At 40.6% G+C, this 23,767-nt stretch overlaps 2 protein-coding genes across 3 annotated transcripts in view; both read left to right on the top strand.

Annotated features, from left to right (window-relative positions):
• The first annotated feature begins 359 nt into the window (after nt 1-359).
• LOC132707096 (uncharacterized) lies at nt 360-2,869 on the top strand. 2 transcript variants are annotated; one of them, XM_060678775.1, is made up of 3 exons: nt 360-580; nt 1,780-1,866; nt 1,915-2,869. In XM_060678775.1, the coding sequence occupies exons 1-3, from the start codon at nt 360-362 to the stop codon at nt 2,285-2,287; spliced, it is 681 nt and encodes a 226-aa protein (XP_060534758.1). In that variant the 3' UTR covers nt 2,288-2,869. The 2 variants fall into 2 exon arrangements, with proteins under 2 accessions (XP_060534758.1, XP_060534757.1); XM_060678774.1 differs by having other exon boundaries at nt 1,774-1,866; nt 1,915-2,863.
• An 8,741-nt stretch (nt 2,870-11,610) lies between these two features.
• The window catches only part of LOC132707634 (uncharacterized), a 71,818-nt gene continuing 59,661 nt past the window's right edge, over nt 11,611-23,767 (top strand). Inside the window, exons 1-2 of the mRNA XM_060679549.1 lie at nt 11,611-11,727; nt 17,034-17,327. Of these exons, the coding sequence (XP_060535532.1) occupies nt 11,611-11,727; nt 17,034-17,327 (411 nt within the window). The remainder of the gene's footprint in view (nt 11,728-17,033; nt 17,328-23,767) is intronic.

The raw sequence follows: 23,767 nt of genomic DNA, 5'->3' as shown, positions 1-23,767 counted from the left end.
TTTTCTCTGTTCCTAGAGTATCCTTTGCCTTGAAATTTTATTAAAAAATCAAACACTTACCCAATATAATAAGTTATCTTTTATAAGAAACTAATAACCATTGTTAATTAGCGTTATTAACATTAAAGCTTATCGCCGCGTTTAAAAGGTTATGTGCCTGAGTCGACACGGGTTTATCTCATTCGTCGTGAATATCGTTGACAAACAACCGGCCTAATGGGTTTCCAACTGCGGCGAGATAAACCGGCCAAAAATGCAGGTAAACAACCCCCGGGTAGGAAATGACCGCTTAACTGGGCGCCCATAAAATCGATTTCCATGGGTGTCGGGTCCGGCATTTCGGCAGCAGCGTTCGCGTCATGTGCCGTTTCGTGTTTCTCGCGTTGTGTTTGGGGGCGGTTTGCTCGGTCCACGTGGGCACGCGGGTGCGCCGGGGCATCTTCGGGGGCCAGACGAGCACCGTCTACAAGGTGGTCGAGAAAAAGCATTACGTGCCGTACTCGTGCGTCTACGTCGACCCGAACTTGCCCAACTGCCGCAACCTGAGGTTCCTGTGGGGCCCAGCGGACGTCAGGAACGCGTAAGTGCCGTCCGTCGCACTGTGATAGAAAATGCAAATCTGAAGTTCCAAAATTCAAATTTCTTAACGACTCAAATTTCTTTTTTAGCCATTCTTTAGAGATACCTAATTAACAATAACACAATAATCTTAGTCGCCCTAGACGAGAAACAAAAGCTACACGCTCTGTTTTGTTTACAGTATTAATTGCTCTGTGAAATAATGTGTTGTGACTTTTAGGACCTTCAAAAAATACTGCACATTTCTGGAGGTATGTAGCGTATGTTTTACATATATTTATGATATTTAGTGAAAAAGAGTTTTTATGCCGCTCAGTTAAGTTTACATTGAAAATTAAAGTCTAAATGCGGTAGTATTGTTGTATAGCAGAGTAGAACTTTTTTGCGACTATTTGCGACTGCTAGATATTAACACCATCTTCTTGCCTACTTTCTTTTCTTTCAAAAAAATCAAAAAACTTTTGCCACCACGCGCCCCTTTCCCCTTTTACATCAATTTGTATTTTTACAGACAAATCCGCGACGATTCGGCGTATCGACTTATTCGAAGTTTTAAAATTACACCCTAGAAAACGTGACAGCCAACAATTATTTTTTGATTATACTATACATATCATTGGGGGTGAGAATCTTTTAGCCCAAGATAAGAATTTGGTTCTCAAGATTATTGATAATTTTCCAAAAAACTGCATGAAAAGTGTAAAAAATCGAAACGTTAACAAAATTCAAGCGTATACATGAAAAATGGCTTCTGGAAGAAATTTTAAAATCGGGACCAAGACCACCATTAAGAACCAATAATCCGGTAAATGTGGGTCGTCCGAAATTATCATTCGCTGAAGGAAGTCGACGGACTAAACTAAAATCAGAAGAGGAACTTTGCTTTACCACTGAAATGAAGTTACGGGCAGCAGGAAAACTTGGTAGATACAAAAAATGTACCTACCTACCTTATATACACAAAATAATAATTCTAGCATCACGTTTCGTATCAGTATTGCTAGTTTGTCATATTGTAATTATAATTATTACAAAAAAATAAATATATAAACCAACTTTTGCAACAACTTTTATGTACATTTTGAGAGCCAATTAATATCTACCTTAATTTATATAGCCGGAATCCTAGAATTGCATTTTCTATCACGTCGCGACGTCCTCGCGATTTATTGTTCGCGTTATTTGCCGTTTCAGCTTCAGTTTCGTCTCGCCCGACGTGATCAAACCCACCGAACCGCTAGCCGAGAAGAACGCTACCGCGATTCTCAAGCAGGATCTTACGCGCAGGTAAAACTGACCGAATTGTTTTCTGTGGACGCGACGCGACGTTTTCAGGATGGATATCGTCGACGGTAACGCGACCCGCGCGCCATCTCTCGGCTGGGGGGAGTATCTGGGCTTGTACGGGCCGCCGGTGACTGTGACGGAAATCCGGGTGACGCACACGACCGTCCTCGACCCGAGGATCGCCATCACGTTCGCCGTGAAAGGTTGCAAACCGAGAGAGTTGCCGCTGAACATGGAAAAGTGCCCGGAGGCGACCCGGGTGCCGAACCTCGTCGAGATTTTGCCCACCAGCACCGTGGCGCACCGCGTCGAGCCCACCAAACTGCCCGATTTGGTGCCCGCGGACTCGGCCGACCAGCTGACGGGAGCGGAAACCGCCCTCGAAGGCGGCGACGTCGGCGGCCCCACCCAACACTTGTAACGCGAAAGATTTCCGCTTTAGGATTAGCTTGTACCGCAATAAAATGACGTATCGATTACGCTTTTGCCGTTTGGATTTAAAAGCGAGCGCGGAGGCGACATCTATCGCCGGGTAGCCTGATCAAGAAAAACCATGTTTTTATTTTATTATTTCTCATCACGGTGTTCTAATTTGGTTGTACCAGTTTTAAATATATGTACTCCTTCGTTGCTCTGAATTTTTTTAGGGTCAAGGCATTTTTTGAGGTTTAATTCGTGGATTTTTGAAAAAAGATGAGGTGGTTTAATTTGCACCTAGTGCTTCAAACGCTGCAATTACTCTGCATAGTATTGACCAGTGATGGTCTTGCCCTATTCAAGGTAATCAATGTATATAATTTCTCTGGCATCCCCAAAAACAGTAGCCTTTTTTGGAGTTGGTTCCCCATTTGCCGTTTTAACTGTCCCTTATTTTCATGAGTGTAGTGATGGACCCAAGTCTCTATTTTTCGATTTAGTTTTTGGTCGCCTTTTTATTCTGGTCCATTAATAAACGTCATCACTTCCTGCATTTTGGATGAAAAATGCCCATCTATCTGGAAAAAAGCTATCGTAAAACCTATTGCCAAGGTGGCAGGCCCTAAAGAACTGAAAGATTTAGGGCCTGTAAGCATACTCTCAGCAATTTCTAAAATATTGGGACGCAAATTACTGTAAAGTGCGTTTAATTTATCTTGATAGCATTTTGATTGGCTGACATATAAACCTACATCACATTTTTTAAATGGAGCACCATATTATACATGTGTTTATAGGTGCCCTGACTGACAAATAAAAATATGTATTTGTACTCCCGTCTCTTTCAAAACAGATATTTGCAAGGCTGGCAAAGAAATTTGCAGAAAACGGCAACGTATTAAATGCTAAAAAGGTATACGGGAATCGTAATGTTTTAAATGAAGAAAATAAGGCACACATATTGGGATTCTATGAAGTGCATCTAGTTTTCTCTATTACTAGAGTATATGAAGAGATAGGTAATTCTCGGGGATCAATCCACTCAGTTTTGAAAGAATATGAAATGCATTTGAATTTCGTAAAACTCAAAAACTAAGCGCAGAACAATGTCAAAGAAGGATGCAGATTTGTTTGGATTTTTGAAATACACATAATGAGAATAATACCTTTTTGAAAAACGTTTTATGGACTGATGAAAGTTCGTTCACTACAAGAAAGGGTTGTAATAGACAAAATACGCCATATTGGTCTTTAAATAATCCCAGACAAATACACGAAATAAAAATTCAGGGGTATAGTCTGTTCATAGATATAAGAAAGTGACCAATTGCTTTTGAATGGATGCAACAAGATTATTACCTAAAGTTTCGGAATTTAAATTCAGGTAAAATTGTGGTCCGTAATACAAAATAATTTTATACTTACCTGTGTTTAATATTCTTTGGTGTGGTATACTACTTAGTTTAAGTTTATTAGTAATCATCCTTATTTCGTGTGTAATACAGCGTGTGTTGAATCGTGTGCGAATTATGCAAAATATGTGCGAGTCTAGTGTATCTCAGGAGATGCTCCCGCCCAAATGTAGTAAACACTATTCTATTCTATTCTAAGGAAGTTCTAAACAATGTTTATTTGACTCTCATTGAACGTGGTGAAAGCAAGCAAGAAAGTTGGGCAAATACTGTTAAACATATAGAAAAAGCAGAACAATCGTATATCCATGTTGCAAATAATATAGAACAAATAATAATTAGAACAGGCGATGATAGCGATAAATTCAAGTAATTTTATTTTAGATTTAAACATAAATACATACATAAATAAATTAATATTGTTTAGTATCTTTCATATCAAAACCCCAAATAATTAAATTCTAAGCAAAGTACGGACCTGTCCGGCCATATTTCATTCTTACAGTTTGCCCGGATCTTTCCTTAATTCGTATCAGTTGGTCACTTTCTTATATCTATGAACAGACTTTATCTCTAATACTGCTTCTATTATACCTACTTAAAAAAAATATTTTTAAATTAATTTTGATTTATATCTCAGAGGGGAAATGCGATGTTTGTTTTTTAACATTCTTTCATCCCAGCTAAAAATATTTATACCATTATATTTGAAATTTTCGAGAATATCATAAAAATAGCTGTTTTTGATATGAAGCGCCTCCTACCGACTCGTGAAAACATTAATATCGTGATATTGACACGCCAATAGAAACTCCTATAAATACTCTTTAAAACTAAACTACGTTCGTCGAAATTGCAATAGCCAAAAAAAAAGTTATTCAACTTTTTTTATATAAATATTTTATTCTAAGTTGTAGGACTAACGGTTCCTGAGATATGGCCGTGCGTCCTTTTTAATGGGCCACCCGGTACATACAGGCTCGGTAGGAATGGCACTCCAAAAGTAGACCTAGTGTCGCCACCTCTCGGTCGGTTTCTCAAAGGCCGTTACAATAAAAACGTCGTTCAAATTAAAGCTGGTTTTATTTAAATCAAAAGCCTCAACCCTTTAACTGTGCTGCGAGTCTAAGTCGCGACATCTATCGGTCGGAGGCCGAACGCGCGCGCCTCAACCGAAATAAAATCCTTCCTCGCTGGCGTCCGCTGCCTTGCCCGCCAATTTCGACTTCCTCTTCTTCTTAGGGCACACCTGGAAACCCTCCGGCACGCAATTGTCCGCCGTGAGGGTGGCGACCGCCCTCTTATTGCTCACGACCTTCGTGATAGTCACCGTCGCCGTCTCGTAGGCGCGCCTCCTGGTGTACCCGGGCAGGATCGTCTCGAGCTGGTCGAGCCGGTCCTCTACTAGGATCTCGTCGAGTTTCCTCCGGTCTGTTAGCGTGGGCGTCTTCCTCGACGCCGGGGACTCGTCGTCGTCGAAGGACCCGACGACTAAGTTGTCCAGGTCTCGACCGCGCTTCGCGGCGCACGGCGCCTTCTTCTTGGCGTACCTGATGCACACGGGGTTCCTCAGTACGTACTTCGTCTCTAGCTTGAGGACCTTCGTCGTCGTCGTGGGGCTGGGTTTGATCTTCTGCACGTTGTCCGGGACGGCGACGCGGTCGATGTAGGGTAGGTCCAGGTGGGGCAGCAGCTCGAGGTAGTTCCCCGGGTTGTAAAGCTTCGCGCATTGGCGGTAGAGGCCGACGCCGTGCGTCGAGACGCCGCGGCACGCGGCCAGCACCAAAGACGCGAGCAACATCGAAGCGGGACTGAGTGTACGTCCCCTGTCGAGCCGTATTATAGTTTAGACGGAGGCGGAACTAATCGATCCGTAATGGCCTATCGTTAAGACGAAATCGTACCGTTGTGTGTGATCGACACGACCGCCGTTTCCGCCAATTTGGTACCCGGTGACCGACTTCTTCGCGCAATTGGGTATCGATCTTTGCTGGCGACATCTATCGGAAATTTGATGAGTTTTACACTCTCACGTCGAAAAAGCATGCTCCGCGGGGTACGTTCTCAAATTATTTAGGATTTTACGGGGCGCGTCGCAAAAGTACGGCGTCAAAAAATTCCTCACTTGAACTAAAATTCTTTTTGACGGAATATACAAAAACATATAAATTATTAATGCGAAAGAAACTTTTATTCCAACACAAAAAAAAACTTGGCAATAAAGATGAAGGTCCATAATCTATTATTGCAATCTTATCGATGTGGTATTGCTGTAAAAAAAAACCGTGCGCTTTTTGGGAACAGAATCTTTTTAGATGTTTGTTCGGGAATCTGTTTCACTAAACACACATTTCTATCGCATTCTAGACTCGAATGTCCACGAATAGGACAAACAATGACGCAAATAAATCAGCGGTGGTGTCTTCATGGCAATCCAGAGAAGAATCTTTAGAGCCAGAATGAAGAATAGTTATTCTTTTGTCTCTTTTTGATGGCGCGTTTGTTTTGCACTTATCAGTTGAGTCAACCCAACCCCTTTCCGGGGTATGATAAGTGTTTCATCCAAGTAAATAATTGGCCTTTGTTGTTCTCTGTAAATCCAAATTTTTTATAGATATTCCAGTCGCCATTTTCGAATTCTAAAAGATTCAACGATTCAACACACGCTGTATTACACACGAAATAAGAATAATTACTAATAAACTTAAACTAAATAGTATATCAAACCAAAGAATATTATAAATTACGGACCACAATTTTACCTGAATTTAAATTCCGAAACTTTAGGTAATAATCTTGTTGCATTGTATGTTAATGACCATCCTTGGATAATCCCATTCAAAAGCAATTGGTCACTTTCTTATATCTATGAACAGACCATACCCAAAGCAATATTGCACTTGGCGTTGAATATTTCTCTATATTTTTTTCATAAGAAACTAATCTATCAGGATATTTTTTTTTGTACATAGAGTACATCTTCTTAATATCGAGCTCAACACATAAACCTTTGTTGTTTTAGCCAAGCCATAGTGAGACTTTCTACTCTTCCATGACCGAATCTGTTAGTCTTCTAGAACGTCGGTTAGGTCTGAAGAACCCTTTGATTTCAAAGGCTAAAAAAGCTTTATAGCACACTGGGATGTCACAAAGTTCGTTGTTTTATTAACAATTTCACCCCCTAAGAATACGAAAATGAATGAAAATCAGCTTAATCTTCAGATTTCGTGGGACGGGATTGTTCATCATAATTTTGTAGTTGATTAAACTTAGGCAAGGTCGGGCTTAAGCCGGCTGCAGTAAGATTTTGGAAACATTTAAGTTTTGAACATTTGCAGTCTCGTCCAGTTTGATGACTGCTTACGCGTAACTTTTTAGTTACATCCTGCATTCGACAGTAGCATTTTCTTTTCCTAGTTTTTGCAACACCAGAAAACTTAATCAATAATTACACCAATAAACTTCAACGTCAATAAAAACCAGATTGCTTTCGAAATATCGTCACTGGATCAAGGAGCTTCGCGGTTTCGTGTAGTACAGGGAAGCATTGTTTGTAATTTAATTGTGCATGCACACAGTATAAAATGTCCTTCACTTCTCCTCGAACTTCAAAATTACAGCAAAACATCAACAAAATATCTCGCGCCCCGTATAATTGACGAAACCTGAAACTCTCTCTCGACATAGTTTAAGACATTGCTCAAATAAAATTATCCCATCTTTAACGGTTTTTCATTTATCGCCAATAATTTACCCACAAAAACGGAAATTTTTAGGATCTTTCAGATTTTTTGACACACCCGGTATATGAATCAAACAATGTTCAAAGTAGAGGTTATAGCCCTGGTTCGAGAATGACACTGTTTGAATCAATTAGCAATATTTTTTACGATTTTTGATATGCGGCTAATAATTTACTCTGCAAAAAAAAAATTTTCTAGGCCTTTTAGATTTTTGCCTATAATTTGAAAACCCTGTATATAATCGAAAAAATGACTGAAATAAATGTTATTGCACTGGATCTTCTGCGTATGGTGGTTAAAGAATTTTTCCGATAGGGTGAACGATTACGGAGCAAAACATATTTTTCTGGAAACTAAAATTACCAAAAAAAAAACTGAAATATTTTTAAATAATACTTGGTAAAATTTGATTGCGCCCAATTTCCACCGTTAAAATTTCCACCCTGTATATTTTTGAAAAATTATTAAGAATAAAAGTTTATGGAGCCGTATCTTCTGCGATTTTTTATTTTTTTTTAGACTACTTCCCGACCCCTCCAGCTCCCCCTTTTTCAATAGGTTCCGTCACGGGACAAAGCTGCATATATGTGCCAAGTATGAAGTCGTTTGCTTCAAATTTCGCAGACTTATCGTGATTCCAGAAAACAGTCGAAAATCGCGAAAAAAAGGTGGATACCCGAGTCAGATCAGGACCATTTCTTATAAGCTTATTTGCCTCATGGAGGGTTAAAAAGGGGGCAAGTTTTAATTTTGCAGCTCCAACCGTTCGGAAGTTATTCAGGAAACCCCAAAAGACGAGAACGGAGAACGGACAAACGAAAAAATTGTTTTTTTCGACGGTGATCATTCCTGTACCAACGGGGATCCCATGGGACCTACCATTACCGAGATATAAAATTTTTATACCAGCGTAGATACATTCGAAAATTCGATTTCATCGATTTTCGAAAGTAACCAGGAATTTTAATGACCGTGATTACCAGGGAGCATGGAATTTAATAAATAGCACGGACTGCCACCTTTTTTACCTCTGGTACCTTAATCTTTTTTGCCCACTACTATGTATTAGTAGTCTATAGCCGATATATTACACGGAATAACTGTTAGTCTTACTTGTGTACTCTGTACTCTTCAAATGTTTTCACTATAACCTTTTTTTTGTGGAAATAAGAAGTCGCGACGCGCCCTGCATGAGTCTTTATAGCTCCGGTATATACGATGCGGAGCTACGAGCCGGCCGCTTATCTCTGGCTTATTAAGTCGCAGTCTGTAAATAGAGCGGCATCGTATGATTGGACCTCTTCTCCGAGGCGTCCTCCGAGAAATTGAAATGCCCCGGGCTCGTGCGCCAGACGCGTTTTTTAAATTATCCTGGGAATCGACGGCACTTTTACGACGGAGAGGAAAATATACCATGCATGGATATGGAGGCCCCGTCTAATGTCGACAATACGGGAACTCAGGAGACAATCGTGAAAGAAATTTATTATTATTATTATTACAAAGAATAAAGTGCAGAGGAGAACCTATTATGCACATTGATAGTAGCATAAGAATGTTATACATATAATAAATATTTAGTTATTGCTGTGAAGCAATACGGTGTCCAAGCGACGTTTAAATACAGACACGTTCGGCGCACACGCAACATCTGGGGGTAAACTGTTCCAATTATCGAAAGTTCTGTTAAAGTCTGTTCATAGATATAAGAAAGAGACTAACTGATACGAACTAAGGAAAAACCCGGGCAAGCTGTAAGAATGAAATATGGCCGAACAGGTCCGTACTTTGCCTAAAACTTAATTATTTGGGGTTTTGTTAGGAAAGATACTAAACAATATTTATTTACTTATCTATGTATTTATGTTTAAATCTAAAATAAAATTACAAATTATTTCTATTACCTACTTAAATTCGGATATGGATTGTTCTGCTTTTTCTATATGTTTAACAGAATTTGCCCAACTTTGTGGAGGGATGTTCAAAACTTCAGTTTCTACAAGTTTGAGGACATTGGAGTTAACACGGGGAAAAACATTGTTATGACGAATGGCAGATTTCAGTTCATGTTCAATGGGATTAAATTTTACAGTGGTAAGGTGGAAGCCTTAAAACTGTATGCCCTAGATTTTTTGCATAATTATCACTTTTGCAGGTTCGAGCATTGTGGAACCTCAATTAATTGCTAAATAAATGTCGTTATTATTATGGGTGTTTCTTTTCGAAGTATAGAACTTTAAGGTGGCATTACTGTTCAAGATGGCGACCGATTTAACAGCTGTCACGCCTGAACAACGCTTGCAAATGGGCCCAGAACGAGATTGCCGTTGTTCCCGATTTTCATAAGCGAATTTTGTTTAGCGATGAAGCGCACTTCTGGTTGAATGGCTACGTCAACAAACAAAACTGCCGCATTTGGAGCGAAGCTAATCCTCAAGTGTATGTCGAAACACCGTTACATCCAGAAAAACTGATTGTTTGGTGCGTTTTACTTCTTCAAAAACGATGATGGCCAGAACGTTACAGTCAGTGGTGGTAGCTATAGAGCTATGATTACTAACTCTTTCATTCCTGAATTGAATAACCATTATGTCCAGGAGATATGGTTTCCACAAGACGGCGCAACATGTCACACAGCTCGTGCCACAATCGATTTATTGAAAGACGCGTTTGGTGACTGCCTAATTTCACGTTTTGGAACTGTGAATTGGCCTCCAAGATCTTGTGATTTAACACCGCTAGACTACTTCCTGTGGGGCGATGTAAAGTCATTGGTCCATGCGGATAAGCCACAAACGCTTGACCATTTGGAAGACAACATTCGCCGTGTTATTGCCGATATACGGCCACAAATGTTGGAAAAAGTCATCGAAAATTGGACGTCCAGATTGGACTACATCCGCACCAGCCGTGGCGGTCATATGCCAGAAATCATATTTAAAATGTAGTGCCACAAGATTATTTTTCGAGAATTAAAAAAAAAAACAAAAACATACTTACGTTCTTTTGGAAAATTTATAGAATTTATAATAGTGAATAAAAAAAATTCCACATAAACTGAAACTTACTTTTCTCGACTGTGAAAATTTGAAAATTGTGAATTGAAATAAAAACCTTGGTGTTATATTTGATTATAGACTTAGATTCGTGGAATATATACCTTTGTTGGTCCAAAAGTCTTATCTTGACTGGCTAAAAATTGACAGTAATTTGAAGTACTTTTTGGAGTGTATGATTTTCTAAATTATTAGCGCATCCAATTCGTCCTACTTACGAGCTAAATTACAGTTTCGTAATGTTCAATCAGTGACTTTAGGGCACCCCTACAGGCTCTCACTGCCGCGATATCCTTTATCCTTTATCCTTTATCTTGGTTTATTATAACGCTGTTGTAATTTTTAATAATATCAGTAAAATCACATTCAATTAAATTCTTTAAAAAATATTTCAGGTTGAAAATGCTAACTTCTCAAATAATTCCATTTTTAATATTTTTCTTTTCATTTTTACTTTTAATAACTTTTTATTGTTGCATATTACTGCTACATTTATCTATTATACTATATTTAGTTATAACATTTTAAACATTTTAGAGGTTAAGTGGAGTAGCTTTTGCTAGACTTCGCCTCTTCTCTACTGTATAATTGTATATACAAAAATAAAGGCAATTTATTATTATTATTAGTATAAATATTTATAGAATCCGTGAAATCCGAATCCGGTAATACACTTGTGAAATATGTGAAATCATATGGTAGTGTGAAATCTGGTGTACCAACTTTGGATGGTGATTTGCCCCTCGGCTGAAGCAGACTCGAGCGGATAACTTTTTTATTTTTAAAATGGCCCCGGTCCGCCCCCTAAAAAAGACGAGCTCGCTCTGGAGGCGCGTCATCCGCAATCCGGGCAAAAATCGCCCGGATTAACCGCTCCAGGCCATAACCGTTAGCAATCCGGGAATCTGAGCGACTACGAAGGGTCGTCTCCCCCTCCCCACCCGTCCATCGGAAACCCAAGTGCCCGTGGAGGACGAGTCGTCCTAATCTGGCGGGGACTAATACCCCTCCCCGCCGCTACCCGCACGCTAATGGACGGGAAGGACGTAAAGACGGCCGCGACGATTGTCCGTGACGGTCGTCGTCTCTTAAATCGCGACCGGGGGCGATTTCGCAATGGCGGATCGTTCCCGGCGGTCGATTTGCTTTCGTTTGACACCCCACACGAAGTACTTCGGATTCCCGGCCCCAGCCGCGCCGCCCCCCGAGTGTCAAAAAGCGCGCCAAGCCGAGGTATTAAAAAGTAGGACGCCGTTTTAATTGGGTCGACGGGGACGCCGATTCCCATACAATCCACGCGGCGGACTCCTAATTTCCGAAGTCGTCGCAAAAATTTTTACTCCCCCACCCCCCGCAGTCCCGCTGCCCCAACCGACGAAAATTCCATGTTTTTAGATTGCCTGTTTTTCCGATTGGTACGCTAATAACGGCGGCGTCTTTTTCGCGTCAAATTAGCGCCGGGGGCGGGGGAGGCGGCGGCCGGGGGACGCGTCGAACGCCCTCGCGCCAACTACTTTTTCTCGCAGTTCGCTTTTCCACAGTGATAAATAAATATTAAAAACCAGTAGTGGATAAGTTAACTAATCCATTCAGCCCTCATTTACATAAGCTCCATACTTAGCTATATAATTTGAAAATAACAACACTCTCTCCTTCCAAGACATTCTGTCTCGTTCGTTTATGGAAAACCGAGTTATACTGATCGACCTCTGACCTCGTTAACACGTCACCATCCAGCCCAAAAATATTCCGCGAATAATTCCTTGGCATTTAGAACATTAGTGTCATCAATGTCAGTGTCATCTTTCTACCCGTAGGGTGTAAGGGCAACATTTCCGCATGCAATTTAGCTATCGATAAAAAGTTTCCAGTCTTTTCTATTTTTATTATTTAGTTTTTCTGATAACCAAGGTATATATGGTAGTGATGTATATTGGGTTGTTCGGAAAGTCATTTCGTTTTTTTTTGGGGAACATGAAAGACAGTTTTCGTATAATGAATAAATATTTTATTAAATTATATATTGGCCATTCTGATCCAACACCTTTTGCCATCTTTCTGGCAGTAACATAATTCCCCTCTCATAAAAGTTTTGGTCCTTACTGGCAAAAAACTGGTTCAGGTGGTTTTTGACATCTTCATTTGAGGTAAAGGTTTTGCCATCCAAAAAAATTTTGCAGGGACCGGAACAAATAGTAGTCGGAAGGCGCCAAATCTGGAGAATATGGTGGATGTTGCAGTACGTCCCATTCAAGCTGTAAAAGTTTTTGGCGAGTGACCAAACTTGTGTGAGGTCTCGCATTATCCTGGTGGAACACTACACCCTTCCTGTTGATTAATTCGGGCCTCTTCTCTTTAAGTGAATCATTCAATTTGTCCAGTCGATGACAATAGACTTCTGAATTAATCGTTGTATTGTCCGGCAAAAGCTCAAAAAAAAACGATTCCTTTGACATCCCACCAAACGGAGAGCATCACCTTTTTTTGGTGAATGATGGCTTTTGACACGCTTTGAGTCGGTTCATCTTTTCTGCTCCATGACCTCTTGCATTTAATATTGTTGTATACAACCCATATTTCGTCCCCAGTAATAATCCGCTTCAAAAATGGATCATTTTCTTGACGTTTGAGGAGCGAATCACACACGTCAACGCGACGACACAAATTTCGCTCCGTAAGGACATGGGGCACCCACACATCGAGCTTTGAGGTTAAGCCCATGCCGTTCAAATGGTCTAATTCGACAAATTTAATCTCTCACCGATCTCTCGTGTGGTTATTCGCCGAGTTGCATCAACTAATGCCTTTATCGCATCTTTGTCAGCTTCGACCGGCCTTCCAGACCGTGGTGCATCTTCGACATCAAAATTGCCGGATCGAAATTTTGCAAACCAGTTCTGGCACTGGCGTACTGTTAACACGCCTTCTCCATACACATCCGTCAATTTTTTTCTCGCTTGGACAGCATTTTTACCTTTTCTGAAGTAAAAAAGTAAAATATGACGAAAATGCTGCTTATTGCTCTCCATATTTAAAAGGGCACCAACCAAAAACTACTGCGTAGAATTAATAGAACTTTTTCGCACACAAGCCTTGCAATATCAGCTCTCAAGACATATAATGGTTATGCGGCTTAAGTGTGAAGTTGGTTTCGGAAAAACGTAATTAAGTCCTCTGACGGGAAAAAACGAAATGACTTTCCGAACAACCTTATATTTGCTTTGAGGATTTTGATGTTGGTTTCTGTTTACGTTATTATAAAATTTGTTGGTACGTTGACTAAATATATTATTAATTAAGTTTTTGGGATAATTGTTTTCTAGAAGTGAGCGTTTTGCTTTTTCAATTGGAATTCTGGAACGGATAACATTATTGCTCTGTCTGGCAGACCTATTATGACGGATTTTTTTTGGGCTAGGGGATGGTTTTGTTTTCTTGGTATAAGTGGAAGAGATACAACATCCCTGTCGCAGGCCTTTATTTACCAAAAATTCTTGAGAAGTTTCTTTTTCAATTTTTACTAAGCTTTTCGTGTTATGATAGAACTGTTTCACTGCGTTTATATACATCACTGGTACTGCGGTCAAATACAATACAAACTTTTTATTTTTTTGAGCATTTCCAAAACTGTCTACCATAATGTTAACCGCGTGATAATGGTCTGCCATTATTATTATTCGATAATAATAATATAATATTATGATTTAAAAACGGCAGCCGTGGTCAAATATATTTAAAATTCGCCAAAAATCAATGCATGTCTCACCTCCACCGCTTTGGGCTTAGTGGGTTCCCACCTCATGTATAGTAGGTATAGGGGCCTCAGTGTACAAAAACCCAGGTCTGGTCAAATACATGCAGGTAGCCGCCCACTGGCTCTTAGACTAAGAAGTTTGATGAAAAAGAAGACCACAGCACTTGGGCCACAGCAAGCTGCATCCTGGACAGAGCGCTCAGCTTTATATCAAGCCTAACGACTAAATCACAGGTTAGTACATTCGCACAATATGGTTTTCCAATCTGGATTGGTGTTTGTTAAGTAATCAATGGCTTGTGACCACGCGTACCTTTTTCTTGGACGTAATATTAAATCACCAAACCGAAAAGTAACATAACTTTGCCCACAAAATATAGTGATAAGACCATTCAGTAAAGTCCAACAGTACCATAGCAACAGATTATCATCAAGAGCTGAAGTAATTTCGCTTGCAACGTCGTAAAAATTGATATACTTTCATTATAGTAAAATCCTTTTACGACCAATCCATAGAAATTCACGAATTTTTGATCGTTCGGAACATTAAGGAAAACATATCGTTGATATTCGGAGGAGTTTCGTTTGTATTTGTTTCGGAGACCCCGCGGCCTCCGCCGCTGCATCTGAGGTTCCAGTCGATCAAACTAATGAGACTCGCGGTATCGACGACAAGCATTAAGGATCGACGCGTGTAGATGGCGACACTCACGCAATGCGGTAGCGGCAGAGTGCCATCAATCATGTTAATATCCCGTGGGGCGGGGGGGGGGGGACGGAGGCCGCCCGCCCCCGATCTCGGCCGTTAGTCAGGGGCGTCCGCGGCCCGAATTAAAACTCGTAACGCTCGGGACGTAAAAATAATGCCGGGAAACGGGCGAAACGTCGGGCCGTAAAAAGTCGACAACAAAAATTAAACCGGAAAAGGAGGAAGGGGGGCGGGGGTGGTTTTATCGCCCGGTTTCGCGTTTCCCGGAGATGAATGAGGGAGAAAAAAATTAACGATCGAGTTGTTAAAGTTATCACGCGGCTGTGGTACTTTTTTCCGGGTCGGGGGCAGAGCGGGAGAGGGAGGGGCGAGGTCTACGATAATAGGAAATAAACTCGGGACACAAAAATTGTGGTTTTGAATTTTTGTAACGGAATGTTCAATTTATGTCAAAAAATAAGGTAAAATGCACTCAGCACAATTTTAAAAACTGGTGTTAAAATATAGTAGTGATTCAGATTACAAAAATATACGACTCAGGCTTTGTTTCCTCTTAATGGGTTTAATCCTTTAGTCATTTCTCCGCACAACTCATCTTTCGGGGAAATTTGACCGGTGAATCATCGAAGAGTCACTTTTGACTCTCATGACTCTTCGAATTTTGAAAAATTTTACTAAAAAAGATGTCGAAGTAAATATATTCGTTAAACAGATTTTGAAATGCTATTTTATCTATCCAAGGGTCCAATTACCTGCTAAGGACTGATTCATCGAATTTTAAAAATACTCACTTGGTTTATCTCCTGTCTCCTATAAGTGGTCCAGATTTTGCTAAGTGGATTTCTTTTCATCAAAGGACTGCGCAATTGCAAATCATATAATATCTGAAAAAGTTGAGCAACCAGGACTACGACATTTCATTTTATATTCTCACAATGCACTGATGTAAGTAACTTATCTAACGAAAAAAATAAATGCCACAGATTCTGACTCGACATATTATCTATCTATCTTCCTTATGATTCATATTTTCGGTGTTCTACTGCCGTGACTCTTCGAATGTCGACAAATTTTCTCAAAGAATATGCAGCATCAAATTTTCAGAGTTTTGACTCTCAAATTTTTTCAAATTTTAAACAATCCTTACTTGCTCCTTTTGCTCATAAAATTGCAGAAGCAATTTTTTTTTATTCAAGCATTTTATCCATTCACAGATTCTGACTCGACATGAGACATCACGAGCATAATCGTTGCGACCCACAAATGCTATTTTTTCCTTTAGACTCATATTTTCAGAATTTTGATTCTTTTGACTATTCGAATTTTGCAAAATTTCCTCACAAAAGATAACATGGCAAACACTTTAACAGATATTAAAATGGCATTTTATTTTTTTTAGACATTCCGTTTCCTGCGAAAGACTTATCATTTCGGAGTTGACTCTCGTGACTCTTCGAATTTTACCAAATTTCGCAAAAACAAGATCTCGAAGCCGTCCTGAAGTCACATTATTTCTATCAACAAACGCTATTTTTTTCTTTAGACTCATATTTTCGGAGTATGACTCTTCGAATTTTGCCAAATTTCCCCAAAAAAGATAACGAAGCAAATATAACGTTTTAACAGATACTAAAGTGATATTTTATCTTTCTCAGAGTCAGTTTTTTCTTTTTTTCGGTGTTTCGACTCTCGTGACTCATCGATTTTTGCCAAATTTCCCTAAAGAAGGTATCGACGCAAGTATATCGCTCAAATCACGTTTTATCTATCAGTGGCCGCTATTTCCTTCTTCAGACTCATATTCTCGGTGTTTTGACTCTCGTGACTCTTCGAATTGTTTCAAATGTTCTCAAAAAAATGCGAATGTAGATGCAAAGTATCTCTTTAAGAGATACTCAAATAGAAACTGCAACGTGTTGCTCCAAAAGAGCCATATTTTTTTATCATGACTCTTCGAATTTCGATAGATCTCGCGAAAGGAGATGTCGCGACAAGCTCACCGTTTTAACACGCACTCAAAGGGCATTTTATCTATCCTTGGGCGTTATTTCCCCCTAGAAATTCACATATTGATAGTTTCGACTCCCGCGTGACTCTTCGAATCTTGCCGATACGTTCCGCGCGGGCCCCGAACGAAACAAACGAAAAAAAAAGGCCCGAAGAAATCGCGTCCGTACGCCCGCGGGGAGCGCATCCCTCAGCGTCGGGGCGCGCCGCCGCCGTCAGATAGACCGCGGAGCCGCCGTCCCGTCCCTTCAGTCGTTTCCCGTCGGCCGTCGCGGGGCGGCGCATCGCCTCATCCTCAAGCATTCATGCCTCTTTCGTGCCGTCGAAGAAATTTCCGTCGTCGGGCTTCAGCCGCCGCCCCAGGTGAGTTCTTCTTATGTAGACCCTCGATGACAGCGGCTCAGTTTAGAAATTGGTCGTGGAGAGATTCGCGCGCCACCTCGCGGGGTACCTATAGGTTAGGTTTCCTTGCGATCGCGTTAAACGGCAGAAAAAACGGCACCCGGGGGCGGGTCGCCCCCGAATCCCGACCCCGATTCCAGTCCCGATCGATCCCGGAAACGGCTGGCGGCCTTTTATTAAAATATTCCCGACGAGAACGATTTACCGACGTGTCTGGTATAGCCGTCGATTCGACGCCCCCTCTCGGTCCAATTCGTCTCTATTACGATTTGCAGGTTCCTCTGCATTCCTTATCGTGGATTTAAGGTAAAAACGAAATTTTTGACGTTTTCGGAACCTTTAGGTACCTGGTATCTATCAACGGCCCCAAAACCCTGATTTAACGGTCCCCATAAAAATGAAATACTGAAACTAAACGGAACTTACTTGCAGTTTAGGCGGTGAGTTAAGAAGTTGGTAATGGTAACGTGTTTAAGGGACCCTTTAAAGTCGATGGGTTAATTTAAGGAATCGTAACAAAAATTTCTAGTTCAATGTTGAATATTTAAGGGTCCCAATAAATTTAACGAGAGTTAGTACCCAAGTCTTTGTTGCCTGACTGTTAAACACTCTTAAGGTTCCTAAGTATGAGCACTTCGATTTATAGGTTCCTTCTGCAAAGTAAAAATTTTCTAATAAATTCAGCAATTTGTATTCCTTTCTATAACGATTTGATAGGAAGTTTAAAGGTTCCTACGAAATTTCAGTACTCGTAACTTCGGGCGGTTTTAGTACTTGTCGCTTGGTAATGTCGCAGTCTATTGATTTAACTGTCCCTAATAAATTTAAAGCCGTGACTAAAATTGGGACCGATTTAATATTCTGCCAGATTAAATCTAGATTTAAGAGAGTAGATGTATCAGGTCCCCTCCTGCAGTGTGCAGATTGAATGGCCCCTAATATAAAGGTATCTGAGTCGATAGCATATACATGCAAATTTAAGGGTAGATTTAAGGGTCCTTAATAAATTTCACATCGTGGCCAGAGTCGGAACCTATTAAATGGTCCCTAAGTATTTGTCCTCAGGCGGTTTTGGTACTTGATTGATATTGATTTAATACTCTCCCAGATTATCGGGTCGGGAGTCGATAGCAATTAAATCTAGATTTAAGAGAGTAGATGTATCAGGTTCCCTCCTGCAGTGTGTAGATTGAATGGCCCTTAATAAATTTGATATAGTTATAAGATTTAGGACCGACTTAATGGTCTCTAAGTCGATAGCATCTACATGCAGATTTAAGGGTCTCCGCGTAGCTTTTCTGTAGAGTGTAGATTTAAGGGTCCTTAATAAATTTCACAACGTGGCGAGGGTCGGAACGAATTTAATCGTCCCCAAATTTTTGTATTCCTATTCGTCGGTGCATCCTACGTAGATCATCGGGTAGAGAGATGATTGTATGTAGATTTAAGGGTCCCTACATAGTTTAAAGAGTCTTATTTAGAGGAGCCTTTGATTCTGGATAATTCTAGATTCTAGATATTTCTCGACGAAGATTTAGGATTTGTAATTATGAGAGTCCTTTCTATCCAGATTAACAGAGTGCGCGTCGCGGCGCTTTTTTGGGTCGATCGATGGGCGCGGCCGCCGCACCGTAACGGCCATTATAATAATAAATTAGAGAAAATTCCGGTTTTCCGGTTATCCGATCCGAAATTTGCCCCCCCCCCCTCGCCACCCACCACTTTCATATAAATACGCGTCCCGTTATTTACGGGATAAATTATCCCGGCCGAGGCCGTAAATTTTCGGATTCAATTTGAATTTGTTAAATGGGCGCGAGCGCCATATTTAACCGGCGCCCCCCTACCGACGGATTCGGGATTCGCTAAAAAAAAAAAAACAAACGCCGCGGCGCCTCTTTGACTGTCGAGCGTCACGCGATATCTTTGAGCGGCGTCGGATCATCCGCCGCCGCCCCCTTTACGCGCGTCCCCTTAAAATAACGCCTAATAGGTGATAAAATAGTACGTAAACCTAACACGCGAAAGCTTTCCGTCCTAAAAGGATTTTCTCCGCCGAGAGAGAGAGGGTCGGGGGGTGGAGGGGTTCGGAAATTTCGGCGGAAAACACTTGAGAAAACTTGAAAAAAAAAATTTAATCCCTCTAACCCCAAGTTACCACCGGGAGGATCCAATTACGACCCGGGTTAGAGGGTGGGGTGAGGAATCCAGTTTCCCCCCACTCTCCAAAATAAAAAATGGGAAACGCACTATGACGGTCTTGCCGGCCGCCCCCCAGATGCCGCTAATTCCATGATGACGCGAAATTTAGGACCGATGTTGAATATCCCGTTTTGACGGCGTCGGGTCGCGTCCCGGGCTTCGTCGCCGCCTCCTCCCCCCCCCCCCCCCCGACCGCAATTTACGCTAATTAAGTCGCCCCCCGCGACGCCACGACGCGAGACAGGCGGGCTTAGAGGCGAACATTAGTTCCGTCGCCCGAAACTTTAAATGCGACCCTAATGGGGCGGTAGCCGAACGACGTTACATCCGAAGCGGACCAGACGAGTCTTGATAAAACCTCGAAAAACGGTAATGATTATTAGCGGGAAATTCGCACGGAATGTCCTTAGACTATTTTAAGGGTAGTGACCCGCTTGGGGACTTAACTTACTTTACTTACATTACATCGTCTAGTCTTTGCGGGAGGTAGGATAATAGACCTCGGCTTAGATATCATCTTGGTAAGTCGTTAACATGATTGGTTAACTTGCTTTACTAACATTAGTAGTATGGTGTAGCTTCAACTTACTTTGAAATCGACCTAGGCTGGGATGTTTATATTTATGGTGTAACTTCAACTTACTTTGAAATTGGTAGAATATAACTAGGCTGGGAGGCCCATTTGGTAAATCGTTAACGCTTACTTTACTTACATTACATCGTCTCTGTAAGAGGATCTATGGTGTAACTTCAACTTACTTTGAAAGAGGTAGAATATACCTAGGCTGGGATGTCCATTTGGTAAATCGTTAACGCTTACTTTACTTACATTACATTGTCTCTGTAAGAGGATCTATGGTGTAACTTCAACTTACTTGGAAAGAGGTAGATTATACTTAGGCTGGGATGTCCACATGGTAAATAGTTAACTTACTCTACTTACATTACATCGTTTAGTATTACCTTCTGTAAGAGGATGTATGGTGTAACTACAACTTACTTTGAAAGGGGTAGAATACACCTAGGCTGGGAGGCTCATTTGGTAAATCGTTAACGCTTACTTTACTTACATTACATCGTCTCTGTAAGAGGATCTATGGTGTAACTTCAACTTACTTTGAAAGAGGTAGAATATACCTAGGCTGGGATGTCCATTTGGTAAATCGTTAACGCTTACTTTACTTACATTACATTGTCTCTGTAAGAGGATCTATGGTGTAACTTCAACTTACTTGGAAAGAGGTAGATTATACTTAGGCTGGGATGTCCACATGGTAAATAGTTAACTTACTCTACTTACATTACATCGTTTAGTATTACCTTCTGTAAGAGGATGTATGGTGTAACTACAACTTACTTTGAAAGGGGTAGAATACACCTAGGCTGGGAGGCTCATTTGGTAAATCGTTAACGCTTACTTTACTTACATTACATCGTTTCTGTAAGAGGATCTATGGTGTAACTTCAACTTACTTTGAAATTGGTAGAATATAACTAGGCTGGGAGGCTCATTTGGTAAATCGTTAACGCTTACTTTACTTACATTACATCGTTTCTGTAAGAGGATCTATGGTGTAACTTCAACTTACTTTGAAATTGGTAGAATATAACTAGGCTGGGAGGCCCATTTGGTAAATCTTTAACGCTTACTTTACTTACATTACATCTTTTCTGTAAGAGGATCTATGGTGTAACTTCAACTTACTTTGAAAGGGGTAGAATAGACCTAGGCTGGGATGTCTATTTGGTAAATCGTTAACATGAGCACGTCCTAACCTTTAATTTGGTTTTGTTTGTACTTATGAGACATGGATGTTTGAAAATGGTAGAATTGATTTTGGCAAGATATTAATATAGGAACTGCAAAATCCACTAAAGTTAATGTGAACGGTATGTAAAATTTCTGTGGGAAACTTAAATTACAAATGTCACTTTAATTACCGACTAGTAATTATAACGTATAGCACGTAGTTTTTAAATTGTATGATATATTGTATAAAATTTTTCTGTGTATTAGTTTTTTCTAAAAGCCGATAAAGGTTGTCATAACATAACTAACTAACTTACAGCAACAACCAGTCGTGGATATGATCCAAAGTTTCCTCCATTGCTGTCAATAAACAATTAATATTACCATAAAACAACTGGCAACACTGTTGGGCATCTATCTAGTCCTCAATTACCTAAACCAATTATAATGCATACACGCCAAGTTATAGAAAGCTATAGAAAGATATAATAGGCATTGACGCAGCTTTTTTCCCGATGCTGTTGAAGCCAACTAACATTATAACAAAGAAATAATACAGATTAAAACGCTTCATATTCGCCTTAAATAAAATAATTGAGGTTTACCTTATGTAAGCGAACGGTATGGAAAAATGCCAGGATGCAAAGAAAAGAAAGAGGAAAGGAAGGAGACAGGAAGAAGGAAAAAAAAATGTCGGGCCAATTATCAACCTGTCAAAAATTTGCATTTGAATGCATTAAATGCATACACCTCTGGGGCCGAAAAATATGAAATACGTATATCAATCGAGAGCTTTGTAAATAGCAACACAGCAGCCCGTGGAAGTTTCTTCGAAGAATTAACTGGGATAATTCGTTTCTAAACGCGGCGAGCGCGATGCCACCCGTCCAACTACCGCAGCGACACCTGGATTCCGAGGTAATTCGACTAAGAGCTTCGCCGTCGAAGCGCCCCGCGACGATGGGAAATCTACGGTTTCCAACGGCCCGCGGGCTTTTTGCACGGAGCACTTTGCGACGACAATGCCCATTTTTCATTATCATTCCGGTGCGCGCGCGGGTCGTTTATCTCGATCACCGTCGACAAACGCGCGATTTATATATAAAGATGGCCGGATCTCTATTAGGGATAGAGAGGAGGCGTTTTATCACGATTTATGACGCGAGACTTTGATTTCAAGATTCGATCCGTGTGGACCTAATCTTCCCCTGCGGAGAATAGATCCAAAAGAATAGTGCCAGGGGAATGCAGATTCAAATTGTCAGAGCAGATATAAAAAAGGCAAAGGCAATTTTCTCATCTGACAAGGTTTTACCATTAAAGGGTGAAATCATTATTGACCAGTACTATGCACGATTATTGGATCGACTGAAAAAAAACGAAAAAAAAAGAGAAAACGCGTAGTTTCTCTGTTCTCTGTTACTGTGAAAAGGGAAGTTTTTGAAGCCGGATAACATTCGAACGGTTGACACTACGGGCATCAAATTTTCCTGCCTATTAATGACTGGAAATTGCATCGTTTAGAACGTGAGAGAACGTGTCCTGCAGCTTCAACTCACTTTGAAAGAGGTAATATAATAGACCTAGGCTGGGTTTTGGTAAATCGTTAACATGATTGAAAAACTTGCTTTACTTACATTGCACCGTTTAGTGTTAAAGTCTGTTCATAGATATAAGAAATTAACTAACTGATACGAATTAAGGAAAGACCCGGGCAAGCTGTAAGAATGAAATATGGCCGAACAGGTACGTACTTTGCTTAGAATCTAATTATTTGGGGTTTAGTTAGGAAAGATACTAAACAATATTTATTTAGTTATGTATGTATTTATGTTTAAATCTAAAATAAAATTACCTCTATTGTTTAAATAGAATCAGTGATACTTCGAAGGCCCACAATATCATAACACGAAAAGATAACCACAGGAACTTCGGCTTGGGTGAGGATACAACGACAAATCACCATGCTACCTAACAAACCTTTTTTTTCTAAGGAAGGAACAAAAAAGAGATAACGCGATAAAACCGGGATTTAAGTTACAGGGTGAAACAAAATTTAATTATTCGCTCCGACGTTTAATCGTAATATGGAGAATTCGTACCAATATTAGGACTTCTTTTTCTTCTTCTTATAACATCCCGATACATTGAACCAAATTTTCCACTGCATCTGCGGCAACGGAGTGAGGTGGGGGCAGCCTCGTCCGTCGGCTCGCACTGCTGACGGCTTAAGGCAATTAAATTTCCGCCAGGCGCGCTGATTACGGGCAAGGGTTGACGGAGGACGACTTTTTAGCGGTCGGGGGCGGTAATCCGGCGTGCGACGGCCGAAACTTTCGGAGCTTCCCGAACTTTTTAATTCAATTTTTAATGATGTAAGAAATAATTAGCTCGCGAACCGAATTAACTGGGTCGAAAATAAGCGGCAAATAAGCGCGTTTCACGTGAA

Source organism: Cylas formicarius, unplaced genomic scaffold, assembly GCF_029955315.1.
Source record: "Cylas formicarius isolate icCylForm1 unplaced genomic scaffold, icCylForm1.1 PGA_scaffold_9__14_contigs__length_23061073, whole genome shotgun sequence".
NCBI classification, from domain to species: domain Eukaryota; kingdom Metazoa; phylum Arthropoda; class Insecta; order Coleoptera; family Brentidae; genus Cylas; species Cylas formicarius.
The sequence above is the reverse complement of the archived record's forward strand: the minus strand, read 5'-3'. Positions and strand labels throughout refer to the sequence as shown.